Source organism: Antennarius striatus, chromosome 13, assembly GCF_040054535.1.
Source record: "Antennarius striatus isolate MH-2024 chromosome 13, ASM4005453v1, whole genome shotgun sequence".
Classification (NCBI taxonomy): Eukaryota; Metazoa; Chordata; class Actinopteri; order Lophiiformes; family Antennariidae; genus Antennarius; species Antennarius striatus.
The window spans coordinates 13,943,098-13,964,092 of NC_090788.1; the positions used below are offsets into that span (position 1 = coordinate 13,943,098).

Genomic DNA, 20,995 nt, shown 5'->3' on the forward strand with positions numbered 1-20,995 from the left:
AGTGAATATATTGGTAGAAGGATGCTGAGTTTTGAACTGCCTAGAGGCCTAGAGGAAGACCAAAGGGGAGTTTTATGGATGTAGTAAAAGAGGACATGAAGGTAGTTGGTGTGAGGGAAGAGGATGCAGAAGACAGGTTTAGATGGAGGCAACTGATTTGCTGTGGTGACCCCTGAAGGGAAAAGCCGAAAGGAGAAGACCGCTTCACAGGATTTAATGCAACTTAATGAACAGATATCAGTCAAATATTGTTTAAAACAGTCCTTCTGATCTTTAGAGTAGGACTTCAAACACTGATGAAGTGTGTCCCCGAACTTTATTAGCATATTAGTAAACCTGAAAAAGATAAAATGACCAAATGAGAATCTAAATTTCCCAAATTAAAATATGTCCTACTTCCTTCTGTGCCTATTTAAAGTGTGATTACTAAGCCGTCACAATCGTATTCAGTCAAACTTAAGCCCATTTTGCTCTTGTCTTATCAAGAGCACAAGTCAAGGGATGCAGTGAAAGACAGACTTGTGCATTCCCTCAACAGATTAAGGGCATTCATTCCCATCCTCACTGACTCGGGATGAAAGGATTACAGTGGATTGCACCCGTGTTAGATGACAGAAGAAGAAAACACGACAGAAATAGCTGAGAACACAAGTAGAGAAACAACAGGTTAGAAAGCCCAGGAGTGGAAAAAGAAATGAAGGCAGGAAGTTCCACCAACTTGAATCATCAATCAGAAAACAAGTTGATCAGTTTCTGTGCTTGCTTCTACAGAATACAATAAGATGATGATATAAAAAATACTGTATGACTAAGGTCAGCATGGGTATAAGTATTTTAATTAAAAAGTGTACAGATTACAGGATTCGATTTGGTTCAACTTCATTACATAAAATAAGAGTTATTTTACTTGTTCAAATTGATGTGTTAGAGTCCCTCACGACAAACTTCCTGGGTTAAAATCCATCTGACAACCTGGGATCTTACTGTGTGGGTTCCTTTCAATCCAAAAACACGAAATATAGGTGAACTGATCACTCTAAAATCACAGTAAGTGTAAACATGAGTGTAAATGTTTGTCTTACCATGTGTTGAGTAAAGCAGTTGTCTGTGTCCTGATATATTAAGGGATCAGGATCAAGGTCCCTACAAAGCATGGATGAAATGTCAATGAATTCTGGCCATCAGCTCTTAATGACCTCTCCAAAGAACCATCACCTTATCGTGATGGAGAGGTTTGTGGGTCCTAAGGATCCTGGGAGCTGTGTTGTCTTGTACTCCTGGTAGGTTCACTCAGGTGAAGGGCCAGACAAAGAATGGTCCAGAAGACCCCATGAAAAACCAAAAGAAAAATGTGACCCTGCCCAGAGGAAGCCCGGGGCCCACGAATGGAGCCAGGCCGGGTCTGCCCCAGGACCCGGTCGAGCTCAGCCCGAAAAGGCAACGTGAATTTGCCTTTTCAACGGACCAGACCAAGGCGGCAGAAGCTGGCTTTGGGGATGTGGAACATCACCCCACTGGCGGAAAAGGAGACAGAGCTTGTGTTGGAGGTGGAGCGTTACCAGTTGGATGTGGTGGGGCTTAACTCCATGCACAGCCTTGGTTCTGGATCCAAACTCCTGGATAGGGGTTGGACCTTGTTCTACTCCGGAGTTCCATTAGGCGTGAGGCGCAGGACGGATGTGGGGTTACTCACAAGCCCCTGGCTGAGCGCAGCTGTGTTGGAGTTTACCCCGATGGATGAGACGGTCGCTCCCTACGCCTTGACGTATTTGTGCGTATGCACCAAATATCAGTTAATGTATTCAGCCTTCTTGGGGTCCATAAATGGGGTCCTTGATGGGATCCGTGCAGGGGACTCCATTGTTCTGGGGGACTACAATAAACACGTTGGCAATGATGGAGACACTTGGAGGGGCGTGACTGGGAGGAATGGCCTCCCTGATCTAAACCAGAGCGGTGTTATGTTGTTGGACTTCTGTGCTAGTCACGGATTGTTCATAACTAACGCCATGTTTGAACACAACGATGCTCATAAGTGTACCAGGTACCACAGAACCCTGGGTTGGAGTTGAATGATCGATCTTGTGATCATATCATCTGACCTTTGACCATGTGTTTTGGACACTCGGGTGAAAAGAGGGGCAGAGCTGTCAATTGATCACCACTAGGTAGGGAATTGGGTCCGTTGACGGGGGAAACCTTTGGATAGACCTGGTTAAGCCCAAAGGAGTAGTGTGGGTGAACTGGGAGCGTCTGGAGGAGGACTCTGTATGCGAGGCCTTCAATTCATACTTTTGAAAGAGCTTCTCATGCATCGCTGTGGAGGCAGGCGAAATCAAACCTGAATGGTGGATGTTCAAAGCCTCCACTACTGAAGCTGCAGCTGAGAGCCGTGGTCTCAAGGTTTTGGATGCCTCAAGGGGCGATAACCCTCAAACACCGTGGTGGACCCCAGTGGTCAGGGAAGCCATCCAACTAAAGAAGAAGGCTTTCAGGGGCATGTTGTCCCTGGGGACTCCTGAGGAAGTTGCAGGGTACCAACAGGCCAGAAGGCGACCCAACTCCGAACAAGCGGTGGAAGATGGATGGATGGATGGATGGATGGATGGATGGATGGATGGAGCTCTTAATGAGGCATAGATGGACTATTCCTTTCTATGTTTGGGTGGATAGGACAAGGGTAACTCAACAATAAACCCTGAATATCCATCCATCTATCTCCCACCGCATATCCGTAGTCGGGTTGCAGGGGTAGCAGCTTCAACAGGGAGCACCAAACCTTTCCCCGGCCAGATCCACCAACTCTGACTGGGGTATCCCATGGTGTTCCCAGGCCAGTGTTGACATATAATCCCTCCACCTGGTCCTTGGTCTGCCCCGAGGTCTCCTCCCACCTGGATGTGCCAAGAATACCTCCCTAGGGAGGCGCCCCGGAGGCATCCGCACCAGATGCCCAAACCACCTCAGCTGACTCCTTTCCACGCGAAGGAGCAATGGTTCTACTCTGAGCCCCTTGTGAATAGCAGTGTTTCTCACCCTATCTCTAAGGGAGACACCAGCTATCCGCCTGAGAAAGCCCATTTCCTCCGCTTGTATCCGTGATCTCGTACTTTCGGTCATGACCCATCACACATGACCATAGGTGAGGGTAGGAACGAAGACTGAACGATAGATAGAGAACTTTGCCTTTCGGCTTAGCTCCCTCTTTGTGACAACAGTGCGGTAAAGCAACTGCAATACTGCTCCTGATGCCCCAATTGTCCGTCCAATCTCATGCTCCATTGTTCCCTCACTCGAGAACAGGACCCCAAGATACTTAAACTCCTTCACTTGTGGAAAGACCTCATTCACCACTCCGAGAAAGCAGTACACTGGCTTCCTGCCGGTGGACTGCCTGGATAACCCTGGAAAACTCTACAATAAACCCAGAGTAACCAAGGAGGTCAAGGCTGTCCTGAACAGAAAGAAGCCGGTCAACAGCTACCTGAATGGGGAACTACTTGTCACCAGTGGTAACTAGCTGCATGGGGGGCTACTGGGGCAGTGCTCTCCCACCTGTTCCTCACCCTCTACACCACAGACTTCCAGTATACTGTAACTTGGATACATGGCACATGCAGAAGCACTCTGATAACACCTCAATTTTGGCATGTATCAGGGAGAGTGTGGAGACGCAGTAAAAGACATTGGTGGAGGACTTTGTGGAGCGATTTCAATGGAACAAGCTGTAGCTGAAGAAGGTAGTGCTGGATTTCCTGTAGGCACCGCCCTCTCCACAGCCAGTGGTCATCGAGGGCAGGGAAGTTTAGGTGGTAGGAAACTACAAGTACCTGGGGATGCAGCTACACAGCAGACTGGACTGCTTGTCCAATATGGAAAGTATGTACAGAAGGGGTTGAGTAGGATGTACTTTCTAAAGAGACTGGGCTCCTTCAATATCTGCTCTGAGCTCCTTTGCGTGTTTCACCAGTCCATAGTGTCCGATGTGCTGCTGCATGCCATTGTGTGTTGCGGTAGTGGGACCAGGCAAGGGGACATTGAATGCCTAAACAGACATCCACAGAGCAATTTCAGTGGTTGGTCAGAGCCTGTACTCTGTAGAGACAATGCTGGAAAGTAATACCATATCCAAAGCCAGGGCAATCATGGGGAACACCAACCACCCCTTGCACACCACCTTGTCCCAGCAGAGGAGCTCCTTCAGTGGTAGACAGCAAGAGTGTCTATACCAATGGTTCTTAACCCGGGTTCGATTGAACCCAAGGGGTTCAGTGAGTCAGTCTCAGGGGTTCGGCGGAGATGGAGTTCAAGACAAAACACCCGACACAATGTGTCGGGTGTTTTGTTCTCTCAGCTCAGCTAACCGACTCCAGAAGTTCCCTGATGACTTCTGAATGATCCAATGTTGACGTAAATGACTAACAATGACAAACACAGTGCACCTGTGTGTCATTTGGTCTCACATTTGCACATCCTATTTTCAGTATTGGGGGGCCAATACTTTCGCAAGGCCCTGTAAAGTCAGAGAGGCCAGACTGAGATGGTTTGGACATGTCCAGAGGAGAGACAGTGAATATATTGGTAGAAAGATGCTGAGTTTTGAGCTGCCAGGCAGGAGGCCTAGAGGAAGACCAAAGAGGAGGTTTATGAATGTAGTGAAAGAGGAAATAAATGTAGTTGGTGTGAGAGAAGAGGATGCAGAAGACAGGGTTAGATGGAGGCAACTGAATCGCTGTGGCGATCCCTGAAGGGAAAAGGTGAAAGGAAAAGGAGAAGAAGATTCCAGGAGATATGACGCTTCTTATGTTCTCTGATTTCTGTTGTGTGTGTGTGTGTGTGTGTGTGTGTGTGTGTGTGTGTGTGTGTGTGTGTGTATGTGTGTCTGTGTGTGTGCGTGTGTGCGTGCGTGTTGTTTTGCGGCATTGCATGGCTTTAGTAACAAACAGTAAGGTTGTCCATACAGACTGGTTCAACACACTGAATGCAAGGAAGCAAATTTTCACTGTGTTCCATGTGCCAACCTAAGCTTTCCCTGGACTAGTGAGAAAAATAATACATAAGAATTAAATATTTTCAATAACAAGTAAATAAAAGGGGCAGCAGCCTGAGCTATTATATCCACCAGACTCTGCACTTCCTGTCACCCAATAACGCTAATAAAGCTATTGCCAATCATAACAAATACAATCCTCAGTTTGTGTAGCAACAATGAGTAAGTTCAGTTTGGGTATATTTATGCTCATTTCAGAACAGTTCACTCACAGATTCCTTCATGTGATCATAGCTTATAAGGCATTAGCCAGAAATACACTTGTGTCAGTGGTGTCTGGTAAGGGAAGGGTCCGGAAGCAGATCAAGGAGAGAGAGGTAATGATTCCAGGTTTTGGATTCTTGTGATCTCTCTCTCTCTCTCTCTCTCTCTCTCCTTTTCTCTCTCTCTCCCTCCTTTTCTCTCTCTCTGTCTCTCTCTCTCTCTCTCTCTCTCTCTCTCTCTCTCTCTCTCTCTCTCTCTCTCTCTCTAAAAAGAAACACCTGAGACACCTCCTGAGAACGAAAATGACAACAGTGTGAAAGAGGCTGTAACAGAAAAGTATGATTCGCAAAAGTTAAAAAAATTCCTGCAAGACACAAAAGGTTCAAGGGCAAAAGTAGAAAATTTCTTTCCTGACCTCAACGTGTCTCTGGATAGCATCAGCTTTTATGTAAAAAGTGAAACAAGAAGTGGCGAACCAGCTTTTACAGACAAAGAGTTATATAGATTGAAAACAATGAAGAACAAAGTAAAAGAAATTATTGTTGAAGAGATGATGTGGAGAAAGGATTTTTTTTTCTAAATTTGTCTGTTTTTTTAGTTTGATAAATGTTAAAAGGTCAGATTTTTTTCTCTTAAGAAAATGCACAGTATTATTGAAAATCCTCTTTACGTGAATCTCATTTGGCTTTTGTGTCAACGCGATTAGTTTGTAATTTGACATTTATGAATAAACGTGATGCCAAATATCCCGTGATGCCAAATATCCCAAGCGTAGTCTCTCTCTCTCTCTCTCTCTCTCTCTCTCTCTCTCTCTCTCTCTCTCTCTCTCTCTCTCTCTCTCTCTCTCTCTCTCTCTCTCTCTCTCTCTCTCTCTCTCTCTCTCTCATCATGTTGGACCTCTCTTGACATTGAAGAGAGACTCTGAAGTCTGTCGGGAACTGTAACAGCTTTCATGTGACCAGTGAGCTGAAAGGTTCAGAGTTGTATGATTAGTTGTACATACAAAATTATTGTGTACAGAGATAAACCACATGAGCACTGCTGCAAACAAACACAAATAGACCCAATCATGCCCTTCCTGTTGTCAGTTTAATGTCTAGCCATACAACACTTAATAATACACATAATACCAAAAACTGCAGTGTAATTCATTGTCAAAAGATATCTTTAACAATAATCCTTCTGGAGAGATCCATCAAGCACATGTTAAACTATTTTAAGTAATGGCAATCCACATAGAGAAATACCTCGCAGCCAGTCTCGCTCACCACAAAGTCATCACATGTGCAATGAAGCTTTTGTGTATACAGATTATTTATCAGTTCATAGTCCAAAAAATGTGGATGTCTATAGTACGCATCACATCAGAAGAATTAAAGAAAGAATTCAAATGACTATAACCAAATCTAAGAAGAGTCACAAACAGGCAAGTCAAGAGCAAGCATTCTCTTTAAATATTATGACGAGTCAAGAATTAGGAAAGACTGACAAGTTAATGTATTTCTGGATTAACAGGAATTAGAAATTTGAATATTGTTGTTCGATGAAGAAGAGGAGGAAAGTGTGTTTGTAGGAAGAGAGAGAAGAGGAACGCCAAGACAATAGGAAAAAGAGTAGGGATGTTGAATGTTGGAACTATGACAGGAAAAGGTAGAGAGTTGGTTTACATAATGCAGAGGAGGAAGGTAGACATACTGTGTGTCCAGGAGACTAGGTGGAAAAGTAGCAAGGCTAGAAGTTTAGGAGCACAGGTCCAAGTTGTTCTGTCATGGTGTAGATAGGAAGAGAAATGGAGTAGGAGTTATGTTGTTAGGAATGTCCTGGAGGTAAAAAGTGTCAGATGGAGTGATGAGACTGATGCTACAAATTGAAGGTGTGATGTTTAAAGTTGTTAGTGGGTATGCTCCACAGGTAGGATGCGAGCTGGAGGAGAAGCAGAAATTCTTGCTTTGATGAAGTGATGCAGAGCATACCTAGAAGTGAGAGAGTTGTCATTGGTGCAGACTTCAATGGACAAGTTGGTGCAGGAAACAGAGGTGATGAGGAGGTGATGGGCAGGTTTGGTATCCAAGAGAGGAATGCAGAAGGACAGATGGTGGTTGACTTTGCAAAAAGGATGGAAACAGCTATATTGAATACTTTTTTCCAGAAGAGGCAGGAACATAGGGTGACCTATAAGAGTGGCGGTAGGAGCACACAGGTAGACTACATCTTGTGTAGATGGTGTAATCTGAAGGGTATCAGTGACTGCAAAGTAGTGGTAGGCAAGAGTGTAGCCAAACAGCATAAGATGGTGGTGTGTAGGATGACTGGTTGTGAGGAAGATAAAGAGGGCAAAGCCAGAGCAGAGGACAAAATGGTGGAAGCTGAAAAAGGAAGAGTGTTGCATGACTTTTAGGAGGGAGTTGAGACAGGCTCTGGGTGCTCAGGAGGTGCTTCCAGATGACTGGACAATTACAGTTAATGTGATCAGGGAGACAGTTAGGAGAGTACTTGGCGTGTCATCTGGAGACTAGGTGTGTATACAGTGAAAGAGGTTAGCTAAGAAGAAGTGGGACACTGAGAGGACTGAGGACAGTAGACAGGAGTACAGAGAGATGCAGCGTAAAGTGAAAGTAGAGGTAGCAAAAGCCAAACAAGAGGCTTATGATGACTTGTATGCTAGGTTGGACAGTAAGGAGGGAAAGACTGATCTATACATGTTGATAAGACAGAGAGACAGAGATGGGAAGGACATGCAGCAGGTTAGGGTGATTAAGGATAGGGATGAAAGTGAATTGACAGGTGACAGTAGTGTGATGGGAAAATGGAAAGACTACTTTGAAGAGTTGATGAACGCAGAAAATGAGAGAGAACAGAGACTAGAAGAGATGGCTGCTGTAGACCAGGAAGTAGCAAAGATTAGTCAGGATGAAGTGAGGAGGGAATTGAAGAGGATGAAGAGTGGAAAGGCACTTGGTCCTGATGATACACCTGTGGAGGTATGGAAGTGTCTAGGAGAGGTGGCAGTAGAGTTTCTGACTGGGTTGTTCAACAGGATCTTAGTGAGAAGACGCCTGAGGAATGGAGGATAAGCGTGCTGGTGCCCATTTTTAAGAACAAGGGAGATGTGCCGAGTTGTGGCAACTACAGAGGAATAAAGCTGATGAGCCATATAATGAAGTTATGGGAAAGAGTTGTGGAAGCTAGACTAAGGGCAGAAGTGAACATTTGTGAGCAGCAGTATGGTTTCATGCCAAAAAAGAGTACTACAGATGCAGTATTTGCTTTGAGGATGTTGATAGAGAAGTACAGAGAAGGTCAAAGGGAGCTGCATTGTGTTTTTGTAGAACTGGAGAAAGCTTATTACAGGGTGCCCAGAGAGGAACTGTGGTATTGTATGAGGAAGTCTAGAGTGGCAGAGAAGCATGTTAGAGTGGTGCAGGACATGTATGAGGACTGTAAGACAGTGGTGAGGTGTGCTATAGGTGTGACAGAGGAATTCAAGGTGGAGGTGGGACTGCATCAGAGATCAGCTCTGAGCCCCTTCTTGTTTGCTATGGTGCTGGACAGGCTGACAGATGAGGTTAGACAGGAATATCCATGGACTATGATGTGTGTAGATGGCATTGTGATCTGTGATAAGAGCAGGGAACAGGTGGAAGAGCCACAGTAAGACAGAGTACACGTGTGTGAATGAGAGGGACCCAAGTGGAAGAGTGAAGTTACAGGGAGAGGAGAAGGAGAGATAATGAATATATTGGCGGAAGGATGCTGAGTTTTGAACTGCCAGGCAGGAGGCCTAGAGGAAGACCAAAGAGGAGGTTTATGGATGTAGTGAAAGAGAATGTGAAGGTAGTTAGTGTAAGACAAGAATATGCAGAAGACAGGGTTAGATATAGGCAACTCATTCAATGTGGTGACCCCTGAAGGGAAAAATAAAAAGGAGAAGAAGAAGACGAGGGGTTTCTGTGACTCTAGTATTTCCCCCCCTTAATTTCTTTCAGGCTGTGGTATTCATTTGTTCACCAGTTTTGTCCTACAGTAACAGATTCAATCCATCATATTTCTAAGACTAACTTCGGAGGTGCTCATAATACCTTACACCAGCATAATTGAGCCAGTGGAAACTACAGTAGTCATAAAAAAGAAACCACTTTTTTGCTACCAGTCCGTGGCCTCGTTTAACTCTCAACAGTACATTGAGCAAAGCTGACATCAAAGGCTCAGTACAGTAGCCACCACAAGCAAACTGCATGACCTCACAGAGGAATGAGGTACCAGTGCAGGGACAAGGTAGAAGAGTTAAACATGATTCAAAACCATTTTGTTGTAAAACATGTCTCGGTGATTATGCTTTTTCGGTACAGAGCCGTTTGATAATGCACAGCAACTTGGAATAAGTGTCACTTTCCACTCTACCTCGATGCAGAATATTTTGTGTAGCATTACTGTAGCACTCCACTCGGACAGATATAAGGCATCACAAAAGATCTCCACACTTTTAACAGCACAATTTTTAATGGCATAATTGTAAGGTTAACTGAGAGGACACACAATAGCACAATCTCTGTGATTTCCGTAAAAGCACTGTTGATTGATTGATTGATTGATTGATTGATTGATTGATTGATTGATTGATTGACAAAACCTACATTTTGCTTGAGCACCTGCTGTAAAATGATTTTCAAGGATACTTTCATTGGTGAAGGTGACATTCCAACTTTTTAATTTATGTAATGCATAAAGATGGCATTTAACATTACCTGGGCTAATAAATTGACTACTGTCCATGACTCTGTGTTGTATTTGGTGAGTCCTTTAGTCAGGAAGTGGAAAATGGTGATGTTTGGGAGCTGAGAACAGCTGAGTACTGAAACTTTTGTAGTATAAGCTGCTACTCTTTTCACATGCTATAAAAACTGCGGTTTAACAAGTTTATGACTAATCTATGGATTGTTACGGGCTTTATGCCGCCAAACATTTATCCATGCCACTTAAGACCAATTAATTTACCAAACTGATCAGAGTAAACAAGGAAACTTTTCGAATTAAATCAAATATAGTCACCCCAAAGAGAGACCAAGAAAGCGTGTACTGACATTACTCTGAGCTGTTCAATTCTGACACTAAAGAAGACGACTTTAGTGGCTTTGTTGTGCAGATAGATGAAGATAGCAATCATTGATTTTTCCTGATAGGCTGCTGAATTTTTTTAAGCCAGCTCTGTTACGAGCATTGTTTACGGGTTTACAGTATGTAGAGATACACGTGGTACACATTTTTTTAAATTTTCTTTTGGAAGTTAGTGGCTTGTACTCAGTTGCACTCAATAGTCTGGAATTTTTGTTATGTGGAAGTTCTACCGCACAAAAACAAGAATAGCCCAGAGGAATTCATTATTTAAAGTACAGGTAGTCGTCGACTTACGACCTATGCAACTTACGACCGATCGACTTTACGACCACAATGTCCGGGTAACGCGGGCATTCCCTCCAGCCACATTTGAAAGTGACGAAGAACTTGATCAGATTCGGGAGAAAATAGTGAAACTGGCAAAAAACCTTTCCTTGGAGAACTCACGAATGATCGTGCTGTATGAAGAACTGATTGCGCTGGAAGAAGAAAGAGTGGAAGAAGAAGAGAGAAGCAGAGAAAGAAGAGGAGGAAACAGAAAAAATCTTCACCACCATAGGCTTGTCAGAAGGCTTTTCCCTGTTAAATAAACTCCGTGCACACTTTGAAGAAATGGAGATAGAACATAGAAACATTTGCAAGGATTGAACGGATGGCAAACGATGCTTTCCGTCCATATCGTGAAATTTATGAGAAAAACAAACGAACAATTCAGACAAAGCTCACAATGATTATGAAAAGATCGTCTCCTGCTCCCACCAACCCACACGCTGCCCCAGCTGACGATCCGGACGACCCACAGCCAAGAACCAGCGCTGCTGGATTTAATTTTTACTTAAGAGTCGATTTACGACCAAGTCGAGTTACGACCGATCTGTCGGGCCCAATCGTGGTCGTAAGTCGACGACTACCTGTAATTGTGAACGGGTTCATTTTTGGAACTATGAATTTGAGGATGAACAGGTTTATTTTAATTAGTGTACACAGAACTTTGAAGTAGCTCATCTAAAGTGTGAATATACATAAACCTGCATGCCAGCTTACAGTTCTAGAACATGCTTTGTCCACACATGATGTTTTGCAAGTGACAGGCCAGGATTTGATTTAATTGTCCAAGTTGTCTTGAGGGTATTTTTACTGTGCTAAATTAACACCCACGACTACAAACAAAACCAAACAGCATAGGTGAAGCTCCTGGTAAAGAAAAATATATCTCTGGAAGTTAGTCACTACAGCAACAACATGTAAGAAATGCAATGTGTAACCAGGAAGATAACCAGACAGATACACACCCAACTTGAGTGTTGATACTGTAAGAAGAAATCATAACAATAATACTCACCCAATTCCTCATCACACCTGCAATCACCTTTAATTTGCAATTCTTATATTTTTGCTGCACAGATTTTCCGTTCTGTTGGCACCTTGGCTCAATTTCCAGTACTGCACTAAGTCAGGCCTGTCCTACACTTTGATTGACATATACAGTACATGCCATATATAAATACAGACACATTACAACTCCAACTCCTTTATAAAATTACATTTAAAATGTCCCACACAAGATGACATTTCAGGTAGTTTTGATAAATAACTCATCAAAACTGGACTTCAGACCAATTAACAATTCAACAAACAGTAGTGTGAGTTACTTAGTTTTAGTGTACCTAAAATGACCTCACATAAAGCGTTGTCAAAATCCGAGACAAGGATTTACAATGGGTACTCTGCAGCCATACACCAGATAGCAATCAAGCTATTTTGGCTTCAGATTTCTTTTGTGTTGTTTTCCACCAAACATTAAAGCTATCACCTACAATTTTGCATCAAAAAATAATATGTGGTGCTGCAATTTCTAAAATCTGATTATGATGGAAATATGCACACTAATTTAACAAAGACTTCAGAACATTACAAGCAAAATTTAATTGTTAAACCTTTTAATTCAGTCTAGACTCTGGTGGAAAAAAAAAGAAAACAAAACAACAAAAAGACCTCTAATGCATCCTAAGGAACAATATAGCCTAACAAAATGTAAATAACTGCTGTATTGACATAAAGTAGAAATGTTATATGATGAGGAACATGGAGTCATTGAAAGCTAATGTTTGAAAAAACACTGACTGCATCCAAAACTAATTTTAACACCTTGAAAAAACAATTATGTTATAAAATAAAAACATGTTACAAGTTTCTCTTGGCATCTTGCAGTGCATTTCAGCATTAAAATGTGAGTGAGTGACAACGAGGATGTATGCAGCATCTTTCTTTCCCTGAGTGTATGTGTTACGGCCATAGCTCATCTGTGTATATTGTACTGTATATCCCTCTGCAACCCTGCCTCTGAGCTGCTGGCCCTGCACTGCTCTGGGATGCTCTGCCCTCCATCATCAGTGCCAGGTGTGGTGTCTCTGGGACTCCTGGCCAACCCATCTCCTGATTGGTGCCGTCTCCTTGGTTAGTCCAAGCCCTGCCTCGTCACCGGAAAGGGACAGCTTAAAAGCTCTGCAATGCCATTCAAGCAGGACGACTGTCTGACCGTGGCAGCACGCCTTAGAGAGCAGCATTGAACTGTGACCTTATGTTTTGAGACCTTGTGATTTGTGACCTTGTGATTTGGATTTTCTGATTTTGATTAGTGTACACCCTCGTTAAAGAGCTGGTTGTGTTTTTTGTTCCATTTAGTATATTTTTTTAGTGAAGTTTGACATTTTGAATCTCTTAAAGAGTCCCAAGTTTAGTGCATTTTTGTTATCATTGAACAGCGCCCATTGGCCTTCCTTTGTTAATTAAAAGAACAACCTTGGTTAAACACTTGTACTTTGCGAGAATTTGAAAATAAATGTTTTATGTTCCCCCTTTTTATATCCCAGTTATGTTATTTCCCCAGTCCTCTAGCTGGGTCATAACAGTATGTATCGACAAACACACACAAACACAGAATCTGTCTTGCTTTGTGTAGCTCTCCTCGCACGCACACTGCCGAGAAAGAGTTCACTCCCACTTCATAATGCTTTAACCTCTTCGTAATTTTCTCAGATGACACTTCAACCTTACAAACAATGATGAAAGGATCAACAGAGAGAACAAGCAGAAAGTAAAAAAAGTAAAAAAGAAAGTTTCAAAAAATGAAATACAGTATGAACTTAATGAAAGGACTACTTTTTAAAAGAATTTTAAAAAAATGGATTGGAGATTTATTTCATTTTGATACAAAGTAATAACATTTGTCTATTTAATTATCATAACAGCGTGTTTGAGCCAGGAAACATGATTGAGACATCCTCTGTTCAAAACTGAGCGAATTCCAATTGAACGGCTGGGAGGGCTGGCTCAGAGTTACAGTTTATGGCTCGGGAGGTGAGTCTCTTGGAGTTGACTCATTCATTCATGTGTGTGTGTGTGTGTGTGTGTGTGTGTGTGTGTGTGTGTGTGTGTGTGTGTGTGTGTGTGTGTGTGTGTGTGTGTGTGTGTGTGTGTGTGTGTGTGTGTTGACTGCATTTGACTGACTGCGTTTGAGTGTGTAGTACTGAACACTGTATCTACAAAGACACTGTACTGTATATCACACTGGATTTCAAACGTGCACACTATTTGACTTCTATGCAAACTGACATTGAAAGAAAACTAATCTTCAATTAATTACTATTTGATTGCTGCTTGTTTAAAGCAAGGATTGAGTATGGATTTTTTTCTATTTGCTGACAGACAACTGAACGCAAATTAAATACATTATTATTGTGTTGAATGAAAATGTTACTTTGGAATTTATTGAAGAAGAAATAGCTATTTCAGAGAGCAAATTATTATAATTATTATTTTTTGAACTTATATAGTTTGTCCGGTAAGCATATTTCAATTGCAGACACAAGATAAAATCACATAACATGCTGGTACAGCCCAAGTATATAAAAAGTAGCTTGGGTACAGCAGTGCTGTGGTACATATTCTTAACACATTTAAAAAGAATCAAAATAAAAATATTGTTTGTTATTTAATAATATCACTTAACAAGAAAAAGCAGGAAACAGCTTATTAAGATACAATCTATGAGTGTGATAGCAAAAAAGTCCGCAAGTCTATGAAATATAAAGAGGTGCATTTGCAGTGGTACCTCTACTTACGAATGTCTCGAAATCCAAAATTTTCTACTTACGAAACTTCTCAACAGGAAAATATTGCCTCTAGTTACGAAACAAATTTTGGTTACGAAAGGTAAAAATATAGTATAAACTGCTACTCACAGCTCCCAAAGGTTCCTAAACGCAACATTCATAGCTTGGGTGGTTGGAGAAGTTCAAAAGGAGGACTGGAATGCACTCTGTTGTTCAGCATGGTGAGGCAAGAGCGCATGAACCAAAGAGGGCAAATAACAATAAGGACAGCAGTTAAATGGTAAATGGCCATCATTTTTATTCTTTATTCTTTGTTTTTTAACATTATGCACAACTCTCATTTATTGTGTAATCATCCAATTGTAACATGTATTTGGTACGTTTTCATGAATTTTTATGCTTTATAAAACATTAATGTCTGAATTTTGGGGGGCTTGGAACGGATTCGGGCATTTGCTTGGAAAATGCGTCTCTACTTACGAAATTTTCTACTTAAGAAATTTCTTCCAGAACCAATTAATTTTGTAAGTAGTGGTACCACTGTATTAATAATGATGAACTTAAAGTACACAAGAGCATATTTGTGTGACGGAAGGAGGAGATATAGCTAGTAGACACCTGAGTTCATTTCGGCTTCTTCACTAAACAGCTTTAGGCAACACTTTGAAAAGAAAATACTGAATCATATTACTTCACATCAAACGTTTTTGATCTGCCCATTCAAGCTTTGTTTAAAAAAAAAAAGCCATAGAACACAAAATAAAGATCACCCTGTCTATCAGCCTCCTACTTTACAGCCAAGGTAGTAGAAAACAGAATCGTGTCAAAGCAAAAGTGAGGCATGTCCAGCAGATCCCTCTCACAGGTTGCATGCATAATCGTTTCTCACAGGGCTTAGGCCTATCACATTGACTGGGCAGTATCCACAGTTACAAATATCACATATTGTCAATGAATCACTTTCCGTGGGATGACACATTTTACGCAACTGATGACTTTAAAATAAGCAATATCTTACATCACCATTTTGGAAAAGTAAAAAAATTACGATACAATCACGGATAAGAACTTTCACAATTTTTTTTTGTCCCAACAGCCAGATCTGCAATTCTGGGGGAGAAAAACATGATCCAGAAAATGTATACATTACTTTGTTATTGCTTCAGCATAATTATCTCCATCTCAACTATATATTTTCACTTCCCAATTCCACATTTCCTTCCCATTCACCTCCACACAACATTTCAATGAACTTACCACCTTTGTTTAAATCTGTCTCATGTCACAAGAATCCTGTAAGTAAATTAAAACTTTCCGCTAATTTTAATTTGTCATGGCATTCCCATCTCCTGTAATGTAGGTAAATTGGAGGAATGTATGCCCTGCTGTGTCTGTGCACTAGGGGGGATGATGATAAGCACTGCTTTCAGTATTACGCAAACCCATACTCAAGGTGACCTGCAGGGAACTGAATCTAATCTGGTATGTCACTCTTAACTTCAAGGCCATCATTGGAGATCAACACTGATTTTTGATATTCAAGCATAAAATTCTGACATATTGAAATATTTTTTAAATCTTTTGTGTTCCACAGAACTTGTTGCCAATTATTGTGATCAACATTTAACCGCGTCTAATGTGTTTGGAATGTGTGCGCTTTTCTGTTAGAGGTAGTTTCTCAACAGAGATGACAGATAACTGTTTGTAGTTTGGGTGCCTTTAAGGCAGTTGAACCAGTTGAATAATTTTCAAATCCTCTTTCCATTTTAGCAAACTTTTTTGCATATTATAAAATCTTAGAACATCAAAATTTTAAACAGGAATTTTTAAAAAAAAAAGAGTTAAGTAAAATAATGAAACCTACCTAGAGAAGCTTGGGGAAAATGTTGCCAACGCTCTGACAGAGGAGAGTCCATCATCCCCTCTCTGTATCCTGGATGATTCACCATACATGTTTCCACTGGACCAGCCCTCCACAACAGGCATGTTTGAGTACATGGCAAAAGGCTTCTGGTCTTGAAGACCCACTGTTGAGGACAGGTTGGCTCTGTAGTGGTAGTCAGGTACTGCACCACCCATAGGTGACGGCATGGGGCCTGGTCCATGGGGCCTGCTCATTCCACTCTGGAGACACTGCACCTCACAGAAACCAGCATTATCGAGCTTCTCTTGTTTGACACCAGAAGTATGGATGTGGATGAAAGAGTTGTCGGGATCCTTCTCTTTCTTGATCTGTTGTTGATGATGGGGTTGATGTTGCTGGTGCTGTAGAGGGTGCTGCTGCTGGTGAGGGTGATGCTGAATGGGGTGCTCCATGCCGTTTATGTTAGTACAGATTGTTCTATTACCCACAAGAGACTTTGTATCGTTCAGCAGGCTGCTGACATGATCACCACCTTCAGCCCTGGTATCATGTAGAAGGTTATCCAAGTTTTTCACTTCTGAATCCACTTCCAAATCACTAATTCCTGGCACAGAGCTAGGAAGGTCCAGGCGTTGCCAAATCTCATTATCATCAATTAGGCAACAACTGTTGCCATCCAAATCACTCTGACCTGTGCCTATGTGTCCGCTGTAACTTTCTAAGCCTTTGTCAAGAGAAAAATGTTCTTCTTGTTTGATGGATTGGGGGAAAAGGTCAGGCAAAGGGAATTTGCCCAGGACAGAGTTTTCTGAGGTGCTAATGATGGCAGTGGACATGTGGTCAAGATCAGAAGTACTCTGTTTCAGCAAGTTGGCCTCCATGTTGAAGAGATCAATATCGTGGTGTTGTTTCTGAACTGTTATGAATTTATCCATCTTCATGTCTGATTGGATATGGTGCTGATGAGTAGATTCAAAGAGGCCTCCAAGCTCAAGCTGGTCTTTGGCTGTCCCTTGTCCATTTGGCGACAGTGTTTGCTGGGGCACAGCCCCAAAGACAGGAAGGTGCATTGCAGACTGCATCAGTGAACCAGCTGAGTCACCTGTGTCTCCTCCTACTCTGGTTGTGGCCTCCCTAAACGTCAGACCGTCATCTTGATTGCCGTTGTGCTTCACTCCACCTTGATCCATTTCTTTATCCTGACAGGACAGTTTACAATACACACACACACACACACACACACACACACACACACACACACAGTGAAAGAAAACAGACAAGGATTAGGGTATACAACTGAAGCGTTGCTGGATAAGATGATAAATACAGAACCTGGTTCAGAAGATAAAAAAAATAAATAAATAACTGAACCTGTCACTGAATGTTCAGTTACAGGTGTCATGAAAAATATCCATTTAAAGTTTGTCATGAAGCATTTTTAAAGCACTAAGCAGGACTGTCATCAGCTCCTACTGGACCAGCCCAATGCCCACACTAAGTTTTTTTTAAATTGTGTTTCTCTTCAAATGACAGCTTCTTCAACTAACAGTCTTTCTAGCCTGATCACACCTACACTGAAACAATATGCTAGAGGAACTAATCAAACCAAAGAGGGCAAAAGTAAAGACATGAGGAGACCTGTTCTCTCCTTTCACCTCGGGAATCAAGACACGTGACATGGCAAGGAGGAACTTGTGTTACCTGTAGTGCCATCAACAGTAACTCAGATACAGAGCACACAATGTCAACGGATGTTAAACGATGGGCCTGTGTGTATTCACTGCAATCACCACCAACCATTTTATTATTTTAAAAAGGAAAGAAAATGAAATGCAATATCATTTATTGAATGGAAATCAAAGAAAATAAGATAATGCAGCAACAGCTCTACCAATGAAAGTATTCCACATATAGAGGTTCTGCAGCTCAGAAATTATCTGTTGATCATTAACAATGATAATCTACTGAGGAGCAGAATAAACTGCAGTAACCAAGCCAGCTGTCACTGAGGACACTTTTTATTTTATTTTCAGTTCAAGAACCAGCATCATTGGCTATAGACATACTGTATTACAAATGCATTAACGCAAATGCATTGGCCTTCATTGCGCAGTGCATTCTGTCATTTCACCCCAGTATGACATTCCTGTTTTTGATACTCACTATTCTGAGGTCTGGTAAACCCAAAGGTTTATTGGGTGTTCAAAATAATACAGCCATAAATTATGTAAAATACATAAGAGATATTAAATAAAGAAATAGACATGGAAAAAAATCTATTCTAGTCAAGACACGGGTGGAATGACAACAAATAAAGAAACACACACACACATATATATACATATATATATCTAAGTGTGTGTGTGTGTGTGTGTGTGTGTGTGTGTGTGTGTGTGTGTGTGTGGTGTTTTATGAAACGACAAATGAGCCCCACTGACCACAAGAGTGGAGAAAAAACTTGAAGGACATTTGTCGATATGTCACAACCTGTGGTTTGAGGTGGTGTGTGTGTGTGTGTGTGTGTGTGTGTGTGTGTGTGTGTGTGTGTGTGTGTGTGTGTGTGTGTGTGAGAAAGAGAGAGAGAGAGAGAGAGAGAGAGAGAGAGAGAGAGAGAGAGAGAGAGAGAGAGAGAGAGAGGGAGGGAGGGAGGGAGGGGTGTGATGGGACTAAGCTTGCGATATTTGGCAACGCTGCCAGTACAATGGTGGAGAGGGTCATGTTTACTCTACAATACAAGCTGCAAATCTGAAGCAGCACACTCACACGTCTCCACTCACAAACAGTAGGCCCACGACGGAAAGGCAGAGCAAAGGCTTACACTAATTTTAATCACGTTGGTTGGTTCTCATGGCAATCATCTATTTTTATTATATTTACAGTTACACGCAATTTGAGATCACAGAGAATGAGCCGATCAGATTGACTTAAGAAATAAAATCTTGTTATTTATTAAAATACCGACGGGATTTTAGCAAATAACAAGATTGTATATCTTAAATAAAATCTTGTTATTTAGTTTAGCTGCAGTAAATGCCAAGCACAATACCGCAAAATTAAAATAAGTCTAAAGGGCAACTGGAAAATTACGCGATTTAACTCTTGACGCAAGTCATGAACTATATTTGTTTCTCCTCTCAACCAGTAATCGAAATATTCATGGACGACATTTGTCCAGGCACTGTGGTGATAAAAAGTGCTGTAATGTAATATAAATGCACTTGTGGGTCTCCTTTAGAGCGGTGTACTAGAAAGATGACAAATTATTTTTCGCTCCAGCCGTGGGTTTCACCACTTTTTCCACGCCCACAGTACAGTTACGACGGATCTTATATAATACATTCAGATTGCGGCACAATTCTTCAAATTTTGATAATGGAGGGTCTTCCGATATGTCCAAAAAAAAAAAAGTTTTGAGTTTCCTTATGAAATACACTGTACTTTTCCATTACAACGCAATTTTAAGGTTACAATCTTAGTGCAACCTGTTGGTTGCGGTAGGAAATTGCACTGATCACATACCGACAGTGATCCAATCTGACAGGCAGCAGTGTCATAAACGCTTTGGTCATTTTTCCCCTTTATTACACCAGAATAAGACGCTTCTTCTGATACATGGTGGTGGTGATCCTGTCAGATACAAGCTGTCAGTGCGCCTCTATCGAAGCCCCCGGGACGCGCGTCGTCGGCCTAACATGGTGACACACCAGTGTTTATCTATTTCAGTGTTAGTGCTCTATATACTAAGGACACAAGTTGCAGTAGGGGCCATACCTGCACTGAATGAGGGATGAGTTCCACCGTTTAGGTCATCTCCCGTGAGTCCAAGTTATAAAAAATGTGAAAAATAGCGCAATGTCCGCACAGACAAGCTCTGAAATAAAATCCCTTTTTGTCAGCAACGTTGGTCGGTGATATGTCAGCTGGATTCGTTGGCGCTTCTCTCCTCGTACCACAGCGAAACATCGTCTGAAATATCAACTATTGTAAAGTCAACAACGTCACCGACACATCATAAGAGATCCACCGTAAGCGTGTTTCGCCCGATCTGTCGACAACTTTGAACTTGGTATTAAAGAAAGGTCGATCTGACACTTGCTCGAGTATTTCAGAATAGATCCAAAATGAATCGACAGCTCTGCGCTGCAAGACTCTGCTTTTGCGCCATTAAACCCGTGAGTATATTAAAGTTATGTAAGACAGCCGAGCTGGCCTGGCGCACTCAGCTGCTAACTCATGGAGGGTATGGCGCACAGTTAGTAAAGCGATGTCAAAGTAAATGGGACAAAAGGAGCGCTTCCGCTTACAGCTATCAGAATAAAAGTTTACTCTTTCACGTTTACCAAATAATTTTACAAATTTCCCCGTTGTTAGTAGTTTAAAACAGTTCACACATATGTTGACGCCACGTTTTGTCTCACCATATATCGTCATTTGACGTCTTATTATAGGATTTTTTTCAAAATCACTGTCTTACTTTTATTTTGAGGAGGACTCGCTTCTTTTCCTGTCCCCATCTGTCTGTCTGTGGCTCCTTGACGCAGCTGTTGGTTTGACACTTGCCGGTGAACGCCCCTTTCTCCACTGAGACTCTGCTGGGGAATCTATCAAAGCGTTTCTTCGGATACATTCTTCCGACCTCCAGACATG

The 20,995-nt window shown here is 41.9% G+C and overlaps 1 protein-coding gene across 3 annotated transcripts in view; it reads right to left on the minus strand.

The window, feature by feature from the left end:
• Window positions 1-20,586, minus strand: part of LOC137606739 (glucocorticoid receptor-like) — an 81,442-nt gene extending 60,856 nt beyond the window's left edge. For all 3 annotated transcript variants that reach the window (XM_068332133.1, XM_068332135.1, XM_068332134.1), the window contains exons 1-2: window positions 20,120-20,586; window positions 16,349-17,547 (exon numbers count right to left, since the gene is read on the minus strand). In XM_068332133.1, the coding sequence (XP_068188234.1) occupies window positions 16,349-17,538 (1,190 nt within the window). In that variant the 5' untranslated portion in view covers window positions 17,539-17,547; window positions 20,120-20,586. The remainder of the gene's footprint in view (window positions 1-16,348; window positions 17,548-20,119) is intronic.
• Between the last annotated feature and the right edge of the window lie 409 nt (window positions 20,587-20,995).